We start from the raw sequence: 20,884 nt of genomic DNA on the forward strand, positions 1-20,884 counted from the left end.
ACGGCACTAATGATGATGATAAAAGTGAAGCAGCTCAGCTGTGCAAGGGATAGTTTTTTTTGCGGTCTGGATTTGACAAGTTTACTCTAAAAGCCAGCACTGAATTCAGATCAGACTGTCTTGAGCAAAAGCCTTAAAAGTACATGTTTAAATTGGCTCCTATCTGCAAGCAGGGAGTTGCAAAATTGACAAGTTCTGGGAAAGGCCTACAGCGGTTGAAAGTAGCTTAGTGGTAATAAGTTATGTTTTCCAAATGAGCACAAATCATTAAGCTTCTTGGTGAGGAGAGTCAACATAAACATCTAATTGGAGCTCCCATATCTCACAGAAACAAATAATAATAATAAAAAAAAAAGCATTAGAATACAAATGTTGTCTTTGAAGGGAAACTCTTTTAAGTTGTGGGAATAAAATGGCTAACATCAATCACTGTTCTCCACAAATTCTGCATTTCCAAACCAACTATACAAGTGAGCATTGAAGGCAAGAAATCTTTAACTTTAGTCCTTTTTTTTTTTTATGAATGAAATATTTCAATCCCCATGAAAGTGTAAGTATCCATGCCTCTCTGCTTCGGCTCACCCACAGTAAGTTTCTCTGGGACTGGTTTCGTCAGACTTCCTCCAGCATTAAAAGCAAAAGCAAACAAAAAATTTCAAGCTGATAGCTGCTGAGTTCACTGTGACTTGAAGATTCCCTGAAAATGAGCAGATATTCAGGTATATTCTGAGGTTTTTCTGATTTCTCTTTCCTACCTGTGCAAGAGAACATTATCTTGTCCTTTTGGAAAGAGCAGACCTGTCTCTGGAGAGAAGGAATGTTATCTAATGGTAGCAGATCAAAAGAGCCATCATTATCAGAATCCTCTGCTGTCAGGGTGTGAATTAGAAAGTGCCTCCTCCAGACCACAAGGTTTTTGAAGTTCCCTTGCAACTCATTTATGAGCATGTAATATTAAAAAAAAAAAAATGCAATTCCTGTAAAGGTCAAGCAAGAAATATGCAGGGATTCAAAGCATCAGCAGTTGATTAAAATAATAATAAAAAAAAAGTAGAGCCCTATGAGGTCAAAATATGCCAAAAATTAAATAGTAAAATGGGATAGAATTAATAGATATCTGCTCTGAGAGTCAGTCGGTGTGTGTGTCACTCTAATTTCAAATGAGGGAAAAGAAAAGAATTTAATATTTTTCAATATGAAATCAAAGGCAGTGTCACAACTTTCCTGTGTAAAAAAAAAATTTTTTAATAGTCCCGTGTTTGGAGACAGTAAACAAATTATGGCCCCACCGGTTGAGAAAAGGTCTTTATTTGCTTGCCATGCATTATAGTCCCTGGAGAGGCAGAAAATGACTGCGACACAATGGCAGTAATAAATATCTCAGGAGCCAGGCAAGTCCAGACAACAAACCTGACTGGATAAACAGCATAGAAATCTCAGCGCGCCTCTTCCCAGGAAAGATAAATACATACAGAAGCTATATAGGAATGATTTAATACCGAACCACACTCCTCTGACAAGTTAATCCTATCTTTTCCTTGGCACTATTCAAATCAGCCACAATGACCAAAACAAGGTTTCCTGTTTAACTGCTTTTCACGACATTATTTTCTTCTCTATCTGTTATTCTGTTTTTCACTGTTGCTGAGGCTTTCCTATGATTTTTTTTTAATGGTTGTTTCTTTATTCTTGGAGAGGGTGAATAACCATCTCATGTTTAACATTGCACACTATGGAGTGTTGATGAAAGTTCATGGTGTTTCTGGATCCCTACTCAATCAGAGCTTCTTGTCAGAACATGCTAAAATAATAAAGCGGCACCAACCTGAAAGTATACACAAAACCATTGAGGGTTGAACTCCCTCACACACACACACACACACACACACACACACACACACACACACACACACACACACACACACACATGCATATATCTACAGGTGAACTATCTTCCTGAGCTCCATTGTGACAGTCTGTGTCACAGATTTAATTTCCCCCACCATCTGCTGGCTGCAGGCCCAGCGTTGTAGATCATATCCAGCCTGACAGATACAAACTGCATCTGTCTATGCATGCTTCTCCCAAGGACTTTCACAATATGGCGAGGTGGAATCAGTCTCCTGGCCACACAATCTGCATCCTTATATGTTTTGCTTCCAAGGACTTTGACACTGTATGTAGGGCAAGTAGATTTTTCAGGATGTTGCATATTTATTTCACTTGCTTTTTTTACCCATTAAAGAAAGAGCCTTGCTACGCTTGTGAAATAAAAAAATCACCTGAATGAAGAGAAAGGCATTCAGGGTTTTTTTTTTGTTGTTGTTGTTGTTTTTTTGTTTTTTTTTTTAAAGTAGCTCTGTCTGTTGTGATTATTCCAACCCATTTTTTCCGCACCCCCCCCCCACCCCCCCCCCCCCCCCCCCCCCCCAGTTTCAAGCAGTCAATCACATTTTCTGTGCTCAAGATTACCCAGGAGGAGTTGGTGTAGATTTTAGTGATGCAAAATCTTCTACAAACTATGGTGACCCAGAAACTCAGACTCTGCATCCTTGCACAAAGATGTTTTTTACAGGGAACTGTTGCATAGTTTGGTTTTAATCAGGGGATGGAAACTGCTGTTTCCTTGAGCAAGAGGTGAAACATCTAACAACGTTGTTGTTGTCATTAGTTTTAGATTCAGTGAAGAATATTGTAGCGTGACCAACGAATCACTTTTAGTTCCTGTTTAAAACTGACTAATTAATTAATGTGTCCCATGAGATTTGACTCCAGACTATATTCCTTTCAGACAGTGTAAGAAAACTGAATGTTGTCTTTTTTTTTTTTTTTTTTTTTTTTTTTTGCTTTTAAGGAAACATATTATCATCTGCACTCGCCTGTCAAGCGCTTCATGCTTTTGGCAAGCTGTATTTGCAATGTCTGGTACGTCATCAGTACTGATCGCCTCAAGAGATAGAGAGAGAGAGGAAGGAATAAAAGGAGAAACAAGGACATAATGAAAGCGGTTAGTTAAATACAGGAGTGTCCAAGTCTGAGATTTAATTATTACTCATCAAATGAAGAGTCTTCTCATTAGCTGTTTTTGTAAAGGTTTTGGCTCAGAAGTCTCAGTCATCTACATCATTGAGAATGTTGATGTGAGCAACAACAATTAGAAAAAGCAATAAGGTAATCCACTGCTCCCCCAGTGGGGAAAAAAAAAGTCATTTTAAACTATTAAAAGTAAATCTGCTCGCTCTCGTGGATGCACAACTCTTGGATGAACACAGAAAACCTAGCACCGCTAGAACTAACTATTATGCAATATTTCCTTTGTTTTGGAAGGTAGAGTGATTTATGAAAAACAGGAACCTAGGATCTCATAATATGTTGTAAGTATGCATACAAAACTAGAAAAAGAACCATTAAATTGTCATTGAATGACATATTCTCCTCTTCTTCTTACATAATTAGCTTCCTGGCAAAAGAATTCATTCCAAAGCTATTAAACATAGCGCGCTTTGCATGTGCAGAAAAGCTTTGTTGCCCCTGGCTGTTGTCACACTTGTTGCCCATCATCGCTTTAATTCTGCACTCATGGCCTCTGTTGATTGTCACACCACATTCTGGTTCTCATCTTGACATTAGTCTCTGGATTTCAGGAGATATTGGAGATGTGTCAGGACCTGTACATCCGTTAATATCTCTGCATTGTTGTGGGGAGACAGTTATCCGTGAATTGACATTTTCTGCAGAGTATCAGACACAAACAGGGCTAACGGGCTTTTAACTTTCCAGATCACAGATTTAGTCTTTAGTTTGATTGCATTAGCTTGTGTTAATGTAAGCCATACAGGGACCAGAAGAGTGGATAGCATCAAAATGTGAGGATCCAGTAAAGGTAGTCAGGAATGGGAGCAGTCTTATTGTATCTAAGCTCAAAGAGTGATGGAAACTGTCGCTCAGACTGTGCTCCTGAACCAAACTGGATTTTGAGAGGTCACATGCACATCAGTTTAAACATACACCTGCAGTTTAAGTTTTTTACAAATCAGTCGGTTCATTGCTTTAGTTAACAGTTCATGCGTGTCACAAAGTCCACTTTAAAGCCAAGCTTATTGGCATTTTCTGAATGCATCATTGTTAACAAAGAAGCCTTTAATATTCAGTCACCTCTTCATGACACGGTATAAATTTTAAATCAGGCGTTGGCGGGCCTGACTCTGTATTTAAATCATGCAAATCTTTGAGTCAAACAACTTTTTATGTCAAATTTCTAACAATTGCCTTGTGTCGGCATTCCTCTTCATAACGCCACTTTAGAGGTTAGTTTAGTCTGAGTGATTTCATCCCAATGCTTTGATGTTGGTATCAGTGAAAGCCGCCTGTGTTTGTGTTTGCCTTTCTCAACACTCAGATAGCAGAAAAATATAATCCCTGCACAATGTGAAACAATTAACAATCTCATATATATAAAAAAAAAAGAACCTGTAAATGGATTTAGTTTTATGGTCTATTTTAGTTGTCAGTCGTTGGAGGTGTTTTGTTGAAGTGTGTTTATTTTAGCGGCGTGTCTAATGTTGTCCATGCCCTCGTGTATTTTGTATGACGAAAAAGAAACAAAAAACAGAAAAAAAAGAAACAAAAAAGATAATATCTCCAACTAAATTTATTTTTTTAAATGAGTAAATATTTTAAATTGCTGGGTTATGTTGGACCAAAAATCTATTTACATAGAAATAAATCAAACTTCAATAGTTGAATAAAATCAGGGCAGGGTATCAAGTTCTCTCCGTTCACTCGACAAAAAAGAAGTGGGGGTGGCGCGTTGCTGTTGGAGATTGCAGGTCCAACTCGCAGACCTGTAGGCCAAGGAGTCAATGATTCCCCAGGCCCTGACTGGCTATGGATGGATGGGCCTGCTGCATGTCAGGGGGGGTCTAATACCTACACTCAGTGAGCTGACTAATGGGAGTCCTTTCACCCTGACCCCGTTTCCTCACACATTTACACACCAAGACCTTTTTGCTTATCCACCATGCCACACGCAGCAGTGCTGTAGGCTTCTCACCACTGACCCATCTGCTTTCAGCTTCTTATGTTAAGAAGACCTGGTCTCATTTTCTTTAAGCCGATAAGCAATGTTTTTCAGTGTTGCGCTTGATCAGTCTGCTCACAACTGTCAGACACACTGTTGAGTTTGCAAGCAATACATCTCTGTTTATTCTTTAACCTGTATAAAAGAGATAGATGACTGAGCAAGCATAGTGTGACTCAGGTCTGCCGTCATGAGCACTCATACCCCTTTCAGACAAACCCTGTTTTCTATTAGTGTGATGTCACCTAATGTGTTGATCGATGGTCTGACTGAACAGCATGTTCACCATAAATGTGTGGCAGTGATCTTACAAGGTCAGCACGGTAACATAGGAACGCAGAGGAAGAGGTGAATCTTAATAATGGATACGTTTTTTAGGAGATTCTAGTTAATTAGATCATTTAATCTATAATTAAACAGTCCTGTTTTAAGGTTTTCCCTCCCATTAACAGGTGGAAGTGTCTTTCCACAGCACCCACGATAAATGAAGAGGAAAAAAAAAAAAATCTGCCACACCTTCTTCTCTGCATCTGACACACCCCCAGTGGAGGGCAAAGATTGAACCCATGTGAAGTGAAAGAGAATCTGTTTGTAGTTGATAGTATCCTCGTGCATTAATGTAATGCAGTGTACAAATGTTTGGACCTGTAGCCAAGCTTCCTGTTTCCTGTCAATGTAAATCTTAAAACAAAATGAAACACACAAACACACATAAAAAATATCAGATGTATCTTAGCATATGGTTCATAGTGATTAAATTAGGCTACTTAGTGTCACCATTGCTTATGCCACCACCGGCACATGAAGTGAAACTGTAACAACTGCTGCAGTGAAGAGCTACAAGAGGAGAGTGAAATTCTTCAGGAGCTAGTCTCTTTAGTGTCTGAGTATACCTGGATACTATAGAATATCTTTGAAAATGGCCACCAAACAGCTGTTGAGTTGACCATTTTAATGTTTGATTGGTCAGAGCTAATTAAACAAAAATTTTCATCACCCCTAATGTACATCAAGTCTGATTGAAACAGGTGGATCTGTCGTAACAAGTGTATAAACATTGGTCAATATTAGGGGAGGTTTTTCTAATTTTTTACACAATTGTATTTACCTTCTTTCATTCAGTTTTATAAATAAAACAAAAAAAGCCTCAGAAAACTGGTTTGGGAAGCCAACATGAGTCAAATATCTCCTTTTACACTAACTGTTCAACAAACTTTCGAGGTCATTTCTTTCAATGGCTCCAATCCTTTGAGAACAAATTGTGCTTTTGGTGATTGTCTCAAATCTTTTTGGCATTTTCTGAATATTATTTAAATAGTGAAGAACAAATATATAAAAGTAATTTATTGCAGACGGCCTTCAACTGGTAAAAACAACAGTCTCCGGCTCTGTCTGTTCAAAGTAGAAAGGAAAACTTTCTTGTTCTTTAATTATTGTGAGGTTAAGTTCTGTGAGGGTGATTAAAGTAAGAAAAAAAAATGCTGAATATTGTCTTGTGTTAATGTGAAGTAGAATCTTTGTTTTGAGTTGATTAAGTCAAGTTTTAATCCAGTTATAGCTTAGACATTGATGACCACGTGTTAAGTCTATACTTAGCTACTATAGCCAGAGCTATTCAATTTGCAGACAGGGTCATGTTTGTCTTGCTTCTTCGCTCCTGATGGCCATTGATGAAATTCCTGCATTTTGCCTCTTCTGAGGGGGGCAGTTAATAGGTCAAGTCACAATGTAATGTATTTGAATACCTATTGCTTCTGCAAACTTCGACATAATCAAAGTTAAGGCCGTCGACATTGACTCGCACACTCTGTGTATTATTCATTATCTCTGACTGAGAGAATAAGTAAAGGCTGTCACAGAAGCCCAGTCAGTGAGGATTTAATTAACAGAACCTGCCACACTCTACTGTATCCACTGCCTTTCTGAGAACTCATAAAAGCCATCTCTATCTGCCGTAATTACACTAAACATGTCACAGGAAAGCTCAGCTGATGATTAATTTGAGTTGTGAAGAGGATCAATTAATTTATTTGCAAACCACCTCTCTGCCTCTCTTTGTAGGACAATTTCATTAACCGTCACGCTTTCCGATTTCTGGTCCTGTCCTTGTTCTTTTTCCCAAGACACCTGGAGGACTAGCCTGTCTTATTAGCCACATCGCATTACTGCAGAATTTTGCCAAGAGCCCTGAGGTTTTTTTTTTTTTTCTATCTTAGAGTCAGTTACATTAAAATGAATGGTAAACCACAAACCGTGCACTCTGGAATACCGTAATCTCAAGGGTCTTCAATCAGAGTCCTGTTAGTAGGACCACAAGGCAAGAAGTAGAGCTGTAATGCCAAAATGAAAGCCTACAGCTGTGCTCCCGTGCAGCGTAGTTAATGGAGGATGTGATTCTGTGCAGCAGCATTTGTCCCACAAGGTGACTCAGTCAGCATAACCATGTGAATCCAGAAGACCACCCCTGGGTTGCAGTAATGGGTTAGAGGCCAGGGTGATGTACTAACTGGTGCGCTGCAGCATAAATAACAGGCACAGGGCATCTGGCAGGGCTGTAGATCATACTGACGACAGTGGAAGTATGATATCAGATATGAGAAAGAGGGAGAAGTAAGAGATAAATAGGAAAGTGGAGAGAGAGATGAGAAAAAGAAAAGGAGGGAAGGAAGGAGAGGTATGAGCTGGGGGGTGGAATTAGATGACTGTTATTGATTATCTGCCTGTAGGCGTGGAAGTAAGGCCAAATGTTCTGCTCAGCTAGACAAAAAAAAAGTATATTATTTCAAAGGTCACGGCATGCATTACAGTCTCTTTACTCAAAGGACTCTTAGATAAACAGCAGAATTACTGTGCAGCGATACCACCACAAGAATGTTGGTGTGTATTAACAACAGCATTTGCACTGTTTTTGTTATGGCTGTATTTTTGTGATGGTCCGTTGCATGCAGGTGTGTCTCTGCTTGCAGCTCGTATTTCCAGAGGAGTGTTTGTCTGATGTTCTATCTCCATAGCAACTGCCAAAACACCTGGTCTAAGAGATGGCGTGCCAGAGACAACAGGCTTGACAGGAGGTTCAGTGCACATTTCAATGCACATTGTACAACTGCATTCATTTACGCGGCTACCTGATCCCAACTGTAGTAAACCGACTAATCCGTTCGATTAAGGCCGTTGTGTAATCACCCAACCCATCAACGTTTGCGCCGACTCTGGTTCATCTGTGAGAATAATGAGTTTGGTTTGGATTTGCATCTTGTTTTCTTTGGTTTTTTTACTTTTCCGTGGAAGTTTTCGGCATTTTTCATGTCGTTACAACAGCATTACATCAATGGGCTCCTCGCCGGGGTCTTTGATGTTTGGGTGCGCCGTGTCACCCCTGCTGAGGAAACCTCTGCAGTGGGATCTCCGCCAGCTAGTATTCTTCTGAAGAGCTAATAAAGCCCCTCCTCACGTGCCCTTCATGGCAAACATGTGAAAGAGGCTGAGAGGCAGTTACATGAATACCAGTCAGGTCAGTGTGTCTTTTTGAAGGCTCCATTACTCAGTGCTTTCCAACTGATTTTGGAATAAACAAACATAAAAACACCTTGAATTTTAACTCTACCTAAAAAGCCATCCAAAGACAGTTGGCCAAGCCAATGAAAGTGATTTGCAAAAGTGTTATACATTGATTTTTACCCTTTACCAAAATCATGCCATCGCCACCTTTACAGTTTTTTTTTTTTTTTTTTAAATGAACTTGTTGACACACCGCCAGCGATCCAGCAATTCACAGACCCTTTTCACCGCCTGATCGTCTGTTAGCTTTGGCTTTGTGTTTGCACCTCCTGCTGCCGCTGACACCTCTCGCACACTTCCGTGTCCCAGGCAGATGCAAATGTCTGTCTCGCCAATGTTGTGGCCTAGAAACACCTGCAGGCCATGTGCTTTATCTCCACAAATTGCTCTTGTGCCTCTCGGTGCCAACTCGACTCAAGACTAGTTGAGACATAGACAACACTTAATGCACTATATTTAGCCTCCTTTTGAAGGTCAGAATACCACAAAGGAGAACAATTAAAAATTTATCAGCTAAACCAAACTAAAAAAGGGAGGCAGTTTTGGTCCGCAGGCATAACGAATATCAGTTTTCCATAATTCAAGAACCAGGTGGCCTCCTTATGTTCTTTGAAAGCATCCACTTTTTAAAACACATTATAACAGGGTTTATATTTAAAAGGAGCAGAGTAGTGATACTTTGTAAGAGCAGCAGTTGTGGCTGTTTCATTCACAATATCAAATTATATTTTTATTGTTCTCATCCAACAAGATTGTTTTGGGCATCATAAGGGTTTTTATTATTATTTTTAGGTTTTGTCCAAAATGAAATGGCTATTTAGCCGGCATTTCCAATGCTGACTCGGGTTAAATATCGACACATGTTGACGCAACTCCTGTTTATGCTGCAGCAGCAATTTCAGGCTGCACCCTTCCCTTCCATGTTCCGGCGCTGTAATTTTCTCCTGAACATCTCGACCTAAAACATTCAGAGCAGGCACATGACATTCACCCTCGTCTCGCACTTAAGACTATAAGGAGGAAGCAGATATGGAAATGAGGCAGGCAAGTCTTGTATCATCTGCTGGTGTGTCAGGGCTCCCCTGTTAGAAGGGAAGTGGGGTGTCTGGAGTGTTTGCCCTCATTGAGATGAGTGTGTTTGGGTTGTGGGAAAAAACGCTGGCTGACGTTAGTGTGGGATTGAGCTCCAGCAGCCTCCCAGTGGGACAGGAGGACAGGGATGGGGCTCTTTCAGCAGGGCTCTGATTAGACCCATCGCCCTTGCTGCCACGCTCCACTCACACTGGTAATTGGAGCTGGCAGGAGGTTGGCATGCAACCCTCCCTTGCCCCCTCCTCTTCTCCTCCCATCCTCTCTCCCATTTACTTGTTTTTTTTCCTCTCTTATCTAAATCTTGCTTAACCTGCCTGTAGCTGTCACAGACACATACCTACTTGACAGAATAGTTCTGATTACCATCTACTGTTTTTTCAATTTCGGTAATCATGACAGCTCTAGAGCATCTTTTCTTTAGGAACGATGTTGCCAATGTTTCCCCCATGCCTTTTGTGTATAATCGAGGCCCCCATTGCTATCCTAATTGAGTAGTGAAACAACAGAACCACATTAAGCCCAACCCCCTTCTGCTGTTGCTGTTTCTGTTTCTGCTGTAACCAATGTAAACTCCCAAGTTCATCTACTAAGCTGCTCGTATTGCCGACTGTGTGCGTGATAAACGGCTGTTGAGAGAACAATGGTCCTATTTACTTTTCACATGATGGAAGAACCAGTTTTTGTGTGCCTAGTTTATGCCTTTCTGGCTGTGCCTCTAGACTTTCTCATTTGTAAATCCAAGGTGTTTCATTAAATAAGACCAGTGAAAAACACTGACATTCTTTGTGGAAGACATCTTGAACGCCGTCTCAGATTGATAGCAGAATGAACGCAATTAAGGCTTCCATGCAGCGTGATTGCAGATTGTTCAAGCTGCTGCATGCAAGGTGACGCCATAGACTAAAGTAGAAAGCATCCATCTTCCTACAAGTACAACTTATAACATTAGTATTTTTCATTTTTCCTTCCTTTTTTTTTTTTTTTTTTTTTTTTTTTTTAACTACAGCAGCACCGTTCATCTTAGAAATAGAGTGCCTTTGTGACACTATCACAGGATTTTCTTTTCTTACTTTTTCTTCCATACTTGTATTTTCCTTTCCTAGAGTAGACAGAGTGGAGTTTTGATTTTATTCTTTTTGTGTTTGTGCGTGTCTGTGTGTGTGTGTGTGTGTGTGTGTGTATGGAGTCATGCTCCAATACATTGGATCCCTTTATTAAAAATTCCCTCTATCTGTATAAACATCAACCTGCATGGCCCGCACCGTTTCGTTGGTTCCTCTCCAAATTTGCCCCCATCCCTTCTGCTTTCTGAGCTCTGAACAAAGGCCTGTCTTTGTCTCCTTAGGATGACAAGTTGGCAGACAAGGGGGAGCTGCAGGAGTTGCAAAAGTAGAAACAGACAGACGGGGCATGCAAAAATCTTACCCAACAGCTTGACACAGTCTTTGATGAGTGTAACGAAAGAGCAATCGATTATTCCTTTTAACTAAGTGGCAAGGATGTTTCTGCTAGTTTCTGTAATCTTCAGAGACATTTTATTTGTCACAATAAGATTAAAACTTTAAAATGTCTACAAACATTTGCAGAAGTTGATTTAGCTCTTGGAGGATGTTTGATGACTTGACTGTCTTTAATAACCTTTATTTTTTGTAAAATTAGCTTCAAGAATGTATTAGAATATTGATTTCAAAGACACAGAAGGACCCTCGTGGTAAAATATCTGGAAACCCTTGAACAGAACGGACTTTAGGAAATTTCCGCCAAGGCTTAAGTTTAATTTATGCTTCTGTAAAAGGGGCAAAACGCCACCAGACAGCAGCAGCACACACTCTGGAAGCAACACGTCAGCTGAGCGGTGCTGTGCCTCCTCTCTACATAAAAAGCATCCGTGCACCCATGATTGTCTAACATAAAACAATTTCCCGTGTACGAGTTTACACACCACGGTCACTTTCCATTAATCAGACATACTCTGAAAAACTGTTCTTATAATAGTTCACCTGCAACACAAACATTAACCAGAAGTCAAGGTTGTAAGCTTTGCAGCAGCTTTTAAATTATTCCCTGTTTGTGGTTCCTGATATGACAGAGCCGCTGACTCGTGTAATAACTCCTTTGGGGTCCTTCACCCTGTTTTACCATTGGTTTGCATTTTTCACAGTCCACCACCATTTGCCAATAATGTTAATCATAAATATTCTATGCAGCAATACAACAGGGTTGAGTAGGAAATGGGAATACTGTGGCTTTGAGTGTCTTTTCTCCCCAATACTGCAAGGGCATCACTGGGAATCATCCTTGTTGCAAACAGAAATGTTGCTTTCGAAACATTTTTGGAGGATGTATGTAAAACTTGAGCTCAAAATATGATCTGGCACACTTCTCAGTCATCCTAGGATAACTGATTGAATAATTGCCAGTAGAGCATCTTGTCTTGTTGAATCCATCGGCTTCCAAAGTGTCAGACTTCATGATTTTCTGGCCAAGACTGATTTTATGGGTCAAATCATGTACTACAAGTACAAACAGCATGGTGTACACTGGGACATTAGGTAGATGGTTGACTAGTTTAAATATTTACAGTATATTTCTGCTCATATTGCCTCAAGTAATCATTTAAAATGAAATAATGTCTAATAAGTAAAGCAAAAAAATTTTATTTAATTTAATTTAATTTAATTTAATTTAAAATGGGGGAAAACATCTTGTAGATGGTTCTGAGACTCCTGAGATTAACTGTGGAAATGTGTTGCTGCATCACTACACAATCAATCACAGCACAACCAGCTGACCCCACTGGCAGCTGCCCAGTGGCAGAGGTGCGTGAGAAAACTGGGTCCAGACTCAAAGGGGACGTCCTTGGAGGTGAACTATTATGAAAATATTCAAAGCAATTTGTAAGTAGGTGAGAACGGAGTTCATCCCCCTCTGGGTTTTGCATAATTCAGTTCTATTCCCTCTTTTCATTGCATGAGGAGCAGCACAGGGATCTGTTATCCGTCCTATCACCAAATTTTAAATATTGTCAAATGAGTCCTAATTTGGAGACTGCATGTTTAGTATTAACCATATAATTTTGAATGGATCATATTTGACACATACAGTTTCTGAGACCTTTTGCATCATTTTACGTTACAAACTTGGCTCAAAACTCTTCGTACACAATCTGGTCTTTATCTTCTGCCCCCTAGTGGATGCAGTATTACAATAATACTGTCACTGTAATAAACATTAAATATATAAAAATGATCTTTGTTAATGAATTATTTCTATTTTGATGAAATAGAAGTGTGAAATAAACATGTCTGATTGAAAAAAAAAAAAAAGACTTGGGCTTTCAAGGTTTAAGCAAGTGTCATTTCTACCAGACAGTATTTTTCCAACATCTTGTTCTCATCTTTGTCTCCATCTCTTTCTACCTTTGTCCTTCTCTTTCACTTGAAAACCACGAGAGAGTAAACCACAGAGGAACACAGGGCGCGACAATGCTTTACCACTATTCATTCGATAACACACTAACAGTGGCGAAGCCTGTATTATGGAGGTATCCTCTTTTGTAAAGGTATCATTTTGGGATGTCTGAAAACTAATTCTGCATTGTTAGAAAGGAAGTAAGCCTCACCACAAAGATAAGAGGCCTTGCAGAGACCTGTCGACAGGGGTCTGAATATGAGAAGATCTGGGCTTCAGTCCAAACACAAGGGTGAAAGGAAGAACAACTGCTCTACTGAGGATAAGGACAAAAAACAACACCCATGCTCTTTATGTACTCAAGTTATATAAGTTTATTTATGGGTTTGTGACTCTGACAGGTTTGGTGTTCTGTTATATACAATTAAAAAGATCAGAATGTAGTCAAATTATTTGTTTATATTGAACCAGTCTTCCTGTTATATATGTGTTTAGTGAGTTTTGGAGCTGATCTGTGTCATTTAATATATATAGTTATAATATATAATATTGAAATACTTGTTTCAATGCTCAAAGTAATCTCAAAGTAGGCTCTAAGTAGTCATCAGTGACTGGTGACTCCAAAGCAAATGCAGCTCACTGGAACTTTTTCAGCCATTCTCTGTTTAAAACTTTCTCAAAGGTCTGTTTAAGTGAATCATTTTGTTATTACCCATCAATGTAAGTCTTGGAACACTGAATTCCTGCTTCGTGACAGATTTGCAGCATGTCCAGTGTGACAATAGCAGCTGCTACCTCAGATTTTGCAAAGGAATGTGGGTAAAGATAATGGGTGAATAGAAATATATTTCCTTTCATTCCTTCAGACCAGTCCTCCTTTGCCTATTGTTAGATCACCTATAGCTACATCTTTTCACAGTGAACTAAAACTCCTGATCATTAGTACGTTTTTAATCTGAACACTTTGGCCTTACTGACAGATCTCCATGCAAGGAGACGGATGGAAACAATTACTGGTTCTAGAGTGAGCTAATAATCGTACCTCTGGACAGCCATCAGGTTTTCCCTCTTTACAACTTTTAGGATTATTTTGAGATCAAGTAGTCCACATTGTTGACTTCTCGATTGATTTTCTGACTGATCATGACTCATAATGTGACTGATTACAGTATAAAGAAGGGCACATAATGACTTTTTAACTCGACCCAGATTTTTTTAATATAACTTGTTAAACTTTTTATAATGATTTTATATGATCATCAGGCAGAAGGTGAAGTTTTCTAACCTTTATCTGAATGGCACATAATAAACAATCTAAGTTACATTAAGTGGGTACTGAGTGGCAACGTCATTTTAATTTTTGGCAAAAATAATCCACCAAAAGCTGTTTACTCTTATAACTCGTCTGTCATCCTTCTAAAGGAAATAAGCATCTGCAACTGTCTAATATCTGGTGCATGTTGTGAGCTGGGATGCTGCTCCTCCTGATATGCGGAAACCTAAAGTCAGAGATGGGTCTAAAAACAGTCAAAGAGCATTTTCAGACTCAAAGATTAGACCAGAGTGCTTGTTAACTTTAAGTCCTTTATACATTTAATGCATTTAAGTTTAGTTTCCTACTCCAGCTCACCACACCAAAGAACATTACATGACACATCTTCAGAGTTTTTCATCATCACCTAAACGTCCTTCATCTATTTCTGCTCGACACTTGTTTCTAGCTATGCACGTCTCTGACACTGATGGGACTTCTGTTTGGATAGTTGGAGAAAAATGAACAAAAACGTTGATAAAAATGCTCTGATGACATTACAGCGGCACCAGTTTTCCATCAGATCCACTCCATTTCTCCTTCTTAACTTTGGTTCTGGTGGTGGCCTGCTTTAACTTCCAGTCACAAGCTGTTTTGACACTGGAGACAAAAATAAATCACTTAATGTCATTTTGGAGTAAGACTACGGTATATCTTGTCTTCACGCCAACAACTGCCTATTCAGACTGCATTACAGGTTTAAAACTCTTATCTTTGCTTTGGACCAAGTTGAAAAGTTCAGTGCAAATGAACCAAGCATGAAGGCATCACAAGACTGTGCATTAGCAATCATTGGATTATCTTCGCCTAGCGTATGTCAGTGTATATTTGAAACGACATTTTCATTTGGAATTTGAAATTTTGCTTTAGGATCATACTTGCATCATGCAAAAACACGCACGATGATGAGTTGGATTATTCAAATAAGTTTGCTTAGTTTTCTAAGCCTAAGGCAGTTAATCTATGCACAAGTACCCAGTGGCAGATTGTATCCATCCCTCCTTAGACAAAAACTCCTGGTGCTGGTTAATAAGCTTGCTTTGTTAATCAGTTACTAACTGGATTTTTTTTTTCCCTCTATCAAATCTCGATCAGCCCCAGATCTGTTATTCCCCAGTAGTATCTTCTGCTCTCACACTGATTTCGTGTGTGGGAGTGTGTGCTGTGATTACTGTTTGGCCTGTAGCACCACAAATATATTTGCTCTCTTTCATCCCCGTCTTTGACCTTGCCAGCTGAACACCTCTGATTACGACAGTTGAAAGCTGTTATGTCAGAACCATCTTTTTATTTTATGTGTTTATTGATTTATTTTTAGTTGTTTGTTTTTTTTTTTTACTCTTTGTGTCTTTTACTTTTCTAAAAATGGACTTTTTCTCATTTCCAGAGAACCAGATCCCACACGGCTTCCCCACCATTGATATGGGTCCCCAGCTGAAAGTGGTTGAAAAGACCAGAACTGCCACAATGCTGTGTGCTGCCAGTGGAAACCCAGATCCAGAGATCTCCTGGTTCAAGGACATGCTTCCTGTGGACATTAGCAGTAGCAACGGGCGCATCAAACAGCTTCGCTCAGGTAAAGCTTGATAAGATCTGTGTTGATATCTTTAAGGTCTTTGTGTACACTGATAATGTAATTACGACCAATACGGGCTGCAGATGCCATATCAACATACCAACATACCAGCAGACTTCATGTTTGACATGAGACTAGTGTTAAAAGACAATGAACACAAAAAGAAAAGGCCTTTATTGTCTCATATGATTTCATGGATTCACTTTCATCACAAAGGTTATGAAAGTTTTACTCAGCTTGTCATCGTCACCTTGATTACTTTGTTACATATGATCTCCTGGAAGCAAAGCTTCAATTAGAAACAGATTTCTACAAATTGGATACTAACACAACTCTTTGTAATTTTTCAATTATTTCTTTAGTGCAAGGATAAAAAAAAAAAAAGAAAAACACATGATTTCCTTTTTTACTTCCAGCGACAAACTTTTAATTAGTTTTCTTTCCTACATACATTGAGAGAGCCTGAAAATGTGCTGATATATAATGCCCCCAGTCTAACATTTCTTTTTATCCAGCACCGTTTTCCTGACATCTGCTGCTGTATCAGGATTTACATTACTTCATATGACCTGAAATGAAGCCGGTTTTGTAATGGCTGAACAAAAAAAAAAAAAAAAAAAAAAAAAAAAAAAAAGAGGAAAAACACAAGAATTTATGCAGACCCTGTTCCTATTATTCTAACATACTTGTTCCATTTTTTTTTAAATGAGCTCACAGCATATTTACGCACTTTTCTCACCATCTAATTCACCTACTCTGTGGAGATGCTAACTTCTGTTTAGTTTAATACCTCTGATGTGAATACTGTTTTGCTGCGCATCACTTTATTTAATGGGGTTTACTTTCATTAATTACCACCTTCTATTTTACTAACTGCTGTCTGCACAGAGTGGGGGCCATCTTGAATTAGAAAACTTCATTAAAATGTCTTCATAGTACTTAAATACTGCTGTGAAGCGAGGGTATGTGGGGTTGTTGTCTGCAGAAAACCAGAATGCACTGCATTTTATTCAGTGTTTGTCTGACACATGGGATCCTTTTCAAAGGTCATGTAATTTTTTCACCATTTTAGACACAAGTGGATTCCAATTTTCCTGCTTGCTTCAAATGCAGTTTTATTAAACCCCCTACATTTTGGTAGCATTGCATAAAGTTGCCTCTACTCTATTTTTTTTTTTTCACTTTTTGTATCAATGGCTTGTCAAAAAACATGTTCTTTTCTCCCACTGTTGTAAGTGAATTACTAACTAATTTTTCAAACTTGTTTTTTATTAAAATGACTCCCACCTAGGTGGTACACCAATTAGAGGTAAGAACCAACCAATGAATAGTACATTGGAAAATATAACGTCCACATCATTCCCTCACGCCCACATCTGGTCGCGACATTCTTCCCATCGCCACATCACCTGGTCCATCTACACTGTCGGCGCCAGTCCCTTTCCCACGTTCTCCTGCGTGTCCTCCCAACATGTTCTGTCTGCTGTCTTATCCTTCACAAACAAATGATCACCAACCTTGATGTCACGTGAATGGAAATGCACTGGACCGCCGTATTGGCTTGTAAAAGAGCTCTTTTAAGGCTCTTTCTGCATTGCTTGACGTGACCAGCTTTAATGAGGAAACACACACCATCATTTGGCTTCTGCTTCTCCCATGGAGTCAAAACTAAAGGCCACCATCATCGCACGAGGATCTACCTGCCTAATTTGCATAGTCTCCATGTAAATTGAAATGACTGCATTTGCATGCAGCCTACGCAGCGTTTGCCCCCCAGCACAGAAACTAGATGTGTCGTTGAGGTTGTTAAGGTGGAAGCCTCTGCATTTTTTTGTTTTTTTGTTTTTTGGGGGTGTATCATTCATTTTTCCCTTTTCCACTAAAGTTAATGTTGGATGTCTGGGGCTAGGTGAATTTAGTAAGTTTTCATGCATTCACAGCTTCCTATATGGTGCATTTTCAATTAGATGGTTCACATTATAGGAATCTTCGGCATCAGTGCCGTACAGATGGAAGCTGTAGAAGACTCAGAAAGTCTTGACGTACTTGGGAGTAATTGAAGTGGTTTTGTGTTGCGCTCTGACAACTGTCATGTAGCAGGATCCTTCTAAATTTTAGTACTACTCCCACTTTTCTCCCATGAGAAAGCTGACAGATTGACAGATTGGTGACATCGACATTAGTATGCAGGTGCATGTCAGTGCTGAATCAGACAGCGATGAGCTCAGCAAGCCGAATAAACACCTCCGAGGGATGTGTTGTCATGAGAACTGAAGTGGTATTCTCACACGTCCCAGTCCCGCCCTGTTTCACTCCTGTTTTTTTTTTTTTTTTAAATTTTTTTATCTCGTCTTCCTCCAAGTTCCCCATGGTTGGTGGTGAACCTGTTTGTAACATTCATCTCATACTGCATGGCGTAAAATAAAATGTATCGTAATTTCATTTAAGGCTGAGTATTTTTGTCATTTTCAAACTTCATGGTGACTGGTTGCGTTTTTTTTCCTCCTGGCGCCATGTTGTTTTGGGAATCATGATAAGTGTTATCACTCACTATATGTATTCTGCTAAGAGAAATAGCTTTGCACATTTTTTTAATGACGATGAAGGTAAGTTTGCTGTTGCGCTAATTTGACTTGCTTCATCTGCCGTTCATGTGCAAGTCAGTAGCGGTGATTACATGATGGCTATGGAAGCAAAGTAACTAAAAGACCACCTCGGGCTTTTGTACTTTGTTTGAAACAACATCTTGGCCTTCCCTCAGTTGCCTACAACAACTTGGAATTGTGAATACTAATCACAGCCATCTGGCAGTGGAGAAGCTCCCTTTGGTGAAGCATGGTAAATAATTTCCTCACTGCTAACTGCACTGGCAGTTGTTTTACTGCAAAACTCAGGCCATCAAGCGAATCATCAGTTACAAGCCATCTATTACATTAACTCTATGTGTAATACTTTTGTTGGATTGTGGATGCATATTGTATATTAAATGTGTACATGTGTAAATATAAATTTATGACGTATTTTCTACTTCAATGTGTAACAGTCATAAAAAAAAAAAAAAAGAGGTTTTACCTCAGGATATAATAAAAACATGTTTTAAAATAAGATAACCAACAAGACATGCTTTATTTTTATTTACTAAAAAAACGTTAAGTCAACATGTAGGAAGAGCATGTAACGGTAGCGTCCAAGGGAATTTACAGAGTAGGCAATAACAAGGTGCTCCTCAAATTTGCTTGATTATAAATCATTAGCAGGTGTAAGCGCCGCTGTAAAAGCAGACATTTTGGCAGATGTTTTGGAGCACTGAAGAAAAACGTCAGCAATGATCTAAGAGAAGCAACCGTTGCAGCCCATCAATCACACACAGTAGAGTTCATTTTTTTCTATCATACAGACGATTAGAAACATTATTCACAGTTGGAGAACATTTGAGTCAGTTGCCGGTTTACCCATGAAAGGGAAATTCTATCCTATTGTACAATTCAAGGACATGAACAAGTAGACGAAACAAATATGGCTTGTTTGGAAGGAATGCTAAAAGAAAGAGGGTTTTCGAACATGGCAACGTGACGTAGGGTTGCATCTTAACAAACCACAATGTCCCTGCAGTTCTTGAGCCGAAGTATGCTGGAGTTAAATGTGCATCTGTCCTACGGCGGTAATCTGAAGGTCAAAGGCTAAGCTTTAATAGGAAAGCTACTGAGAGAGAAAGGAATCAAGGTGTGAAGGCTCAGTTAAAGTCCAGACAGCAGTGTATAAACAAATCCCGTCATTGAGCTGGAAGGCCAAAATTCTTCCACATTAACAACACCTTATCCACTGAAAGTTTTGTTTGTATGTACTCAGGCTTTTTGAAAAATAAAAACTAAATAAACATCAGTCTATTTCCATGAGCATTACCAGATTAAAACGCTTTTCCTGACCCTCAAACTTTCCCTAAAAAAGCACACAGAAGAGGGGTCGGACTTTTCACATTCCCCAGAATTCTTGAGTGGCCGGGTTGTGTGCTGAAGAACTGTAGAATCGATCTGGCAGCATACGCTTGCATTGTTCATGCTTCCACGTATAAACTGCTGTAAGGCTGCAAAAGTAAATTTTCCTTCTAGAACTTAGCTCTGTGATTTTATTGTTTGAAAAATTAAACTATGAGAAGAGGACAGACGACAAAGTCCAGGTTCTTTTGAACACGAAAGAATATGTATGCAAGAAAAGTTAAAGAAACTGTCCCCCAACTTCTGAAGTTTTCTTCACTTGAACTTGTTTTCAAAAGACAAAGGGGATCCAATTGCTGAAAAAAACAAGTGTCATCAGCCTGGTTTGAATAAATTTTACAAATTTTTTTGCAGTGCGCTGTGAATTCAAACCACGCAGATCCCCAGGAATAGTTTTACCCTGGAAAATGAATTTGTAATTAATAAAATCACGGCAATGTTGTCATGTAATTAACTGATAACAACATCCAGAAAATTATTATTTAGATATCTTTGGTTACGCATTGCTTCTATATAATTAAGTAATTAACAAGAAAGCATAATATATTGTGTTTTAAGTAAAGGTAATGACCAAATAGGTTTATTTTTGTCTTGATTAGTAAAGACTTACAATTAAAAAAGAAATTCTATGTTTCTCATAACTATTTTTGAACATAAAAATCACCTAAAGGTTTCAGAAACCTTTTGGTTTACTTTCTTAAAACAGAAACATGTCATACTGAACAGCTGCTCACTTGCCTCTATCCGCTCTTCCACAGAATAGTTTAGCTGCATGCAAACATCTGGCTGCGACAGATAACCCTCTGTGACACACACACACACACACACACACACGTTGGTTTGTCACATATTTCCATAAG

The 20,884-nt window shown here is 39.0% G+C and overlaps 1 protein-coding gene across 5 annotated transcripts in view; it reads left to right on the top strand.

Annotated features, from left to right (window-relative positions):
* The window catches only part of ptprfb (protein tyrosine phosphatase receptor type Fb), a 181,668-nt gene that overhangs the window by 82,146 nt on the left and 78,638 nt on the right, over positions 1 to 20,884 (top strand). For all 5 annotated transcript variants that reach the window (XM_079244008.1, XM_079244010.1, XM_079244011.1 and 2 more), the window contains exon 5: positions 15,841 to 16,029. In XM_079244008.1, coding sequence (XP_079100134.1) covers positions 15,841 to 16,029 — 189 coding nt within the window. The remainder of the gene's footprint in view (positions 1 to 15,840; positions 16,030 to 20,884) is intronic.

The sequence above is a fragment of the Telmatherina bonti genome (genome assembly GCF_933228915.1).
Source record: "Telmatherina bonti genome assembly, chromosome: 7".
Classification (NCBI taxonomy): domain Eukaryota; kingdom Metazoa; phylum Chordata; class Actinopteri; order Atheriniformes; family Telmatherinidae; genus Telmatherina; species Telmatherina bonti.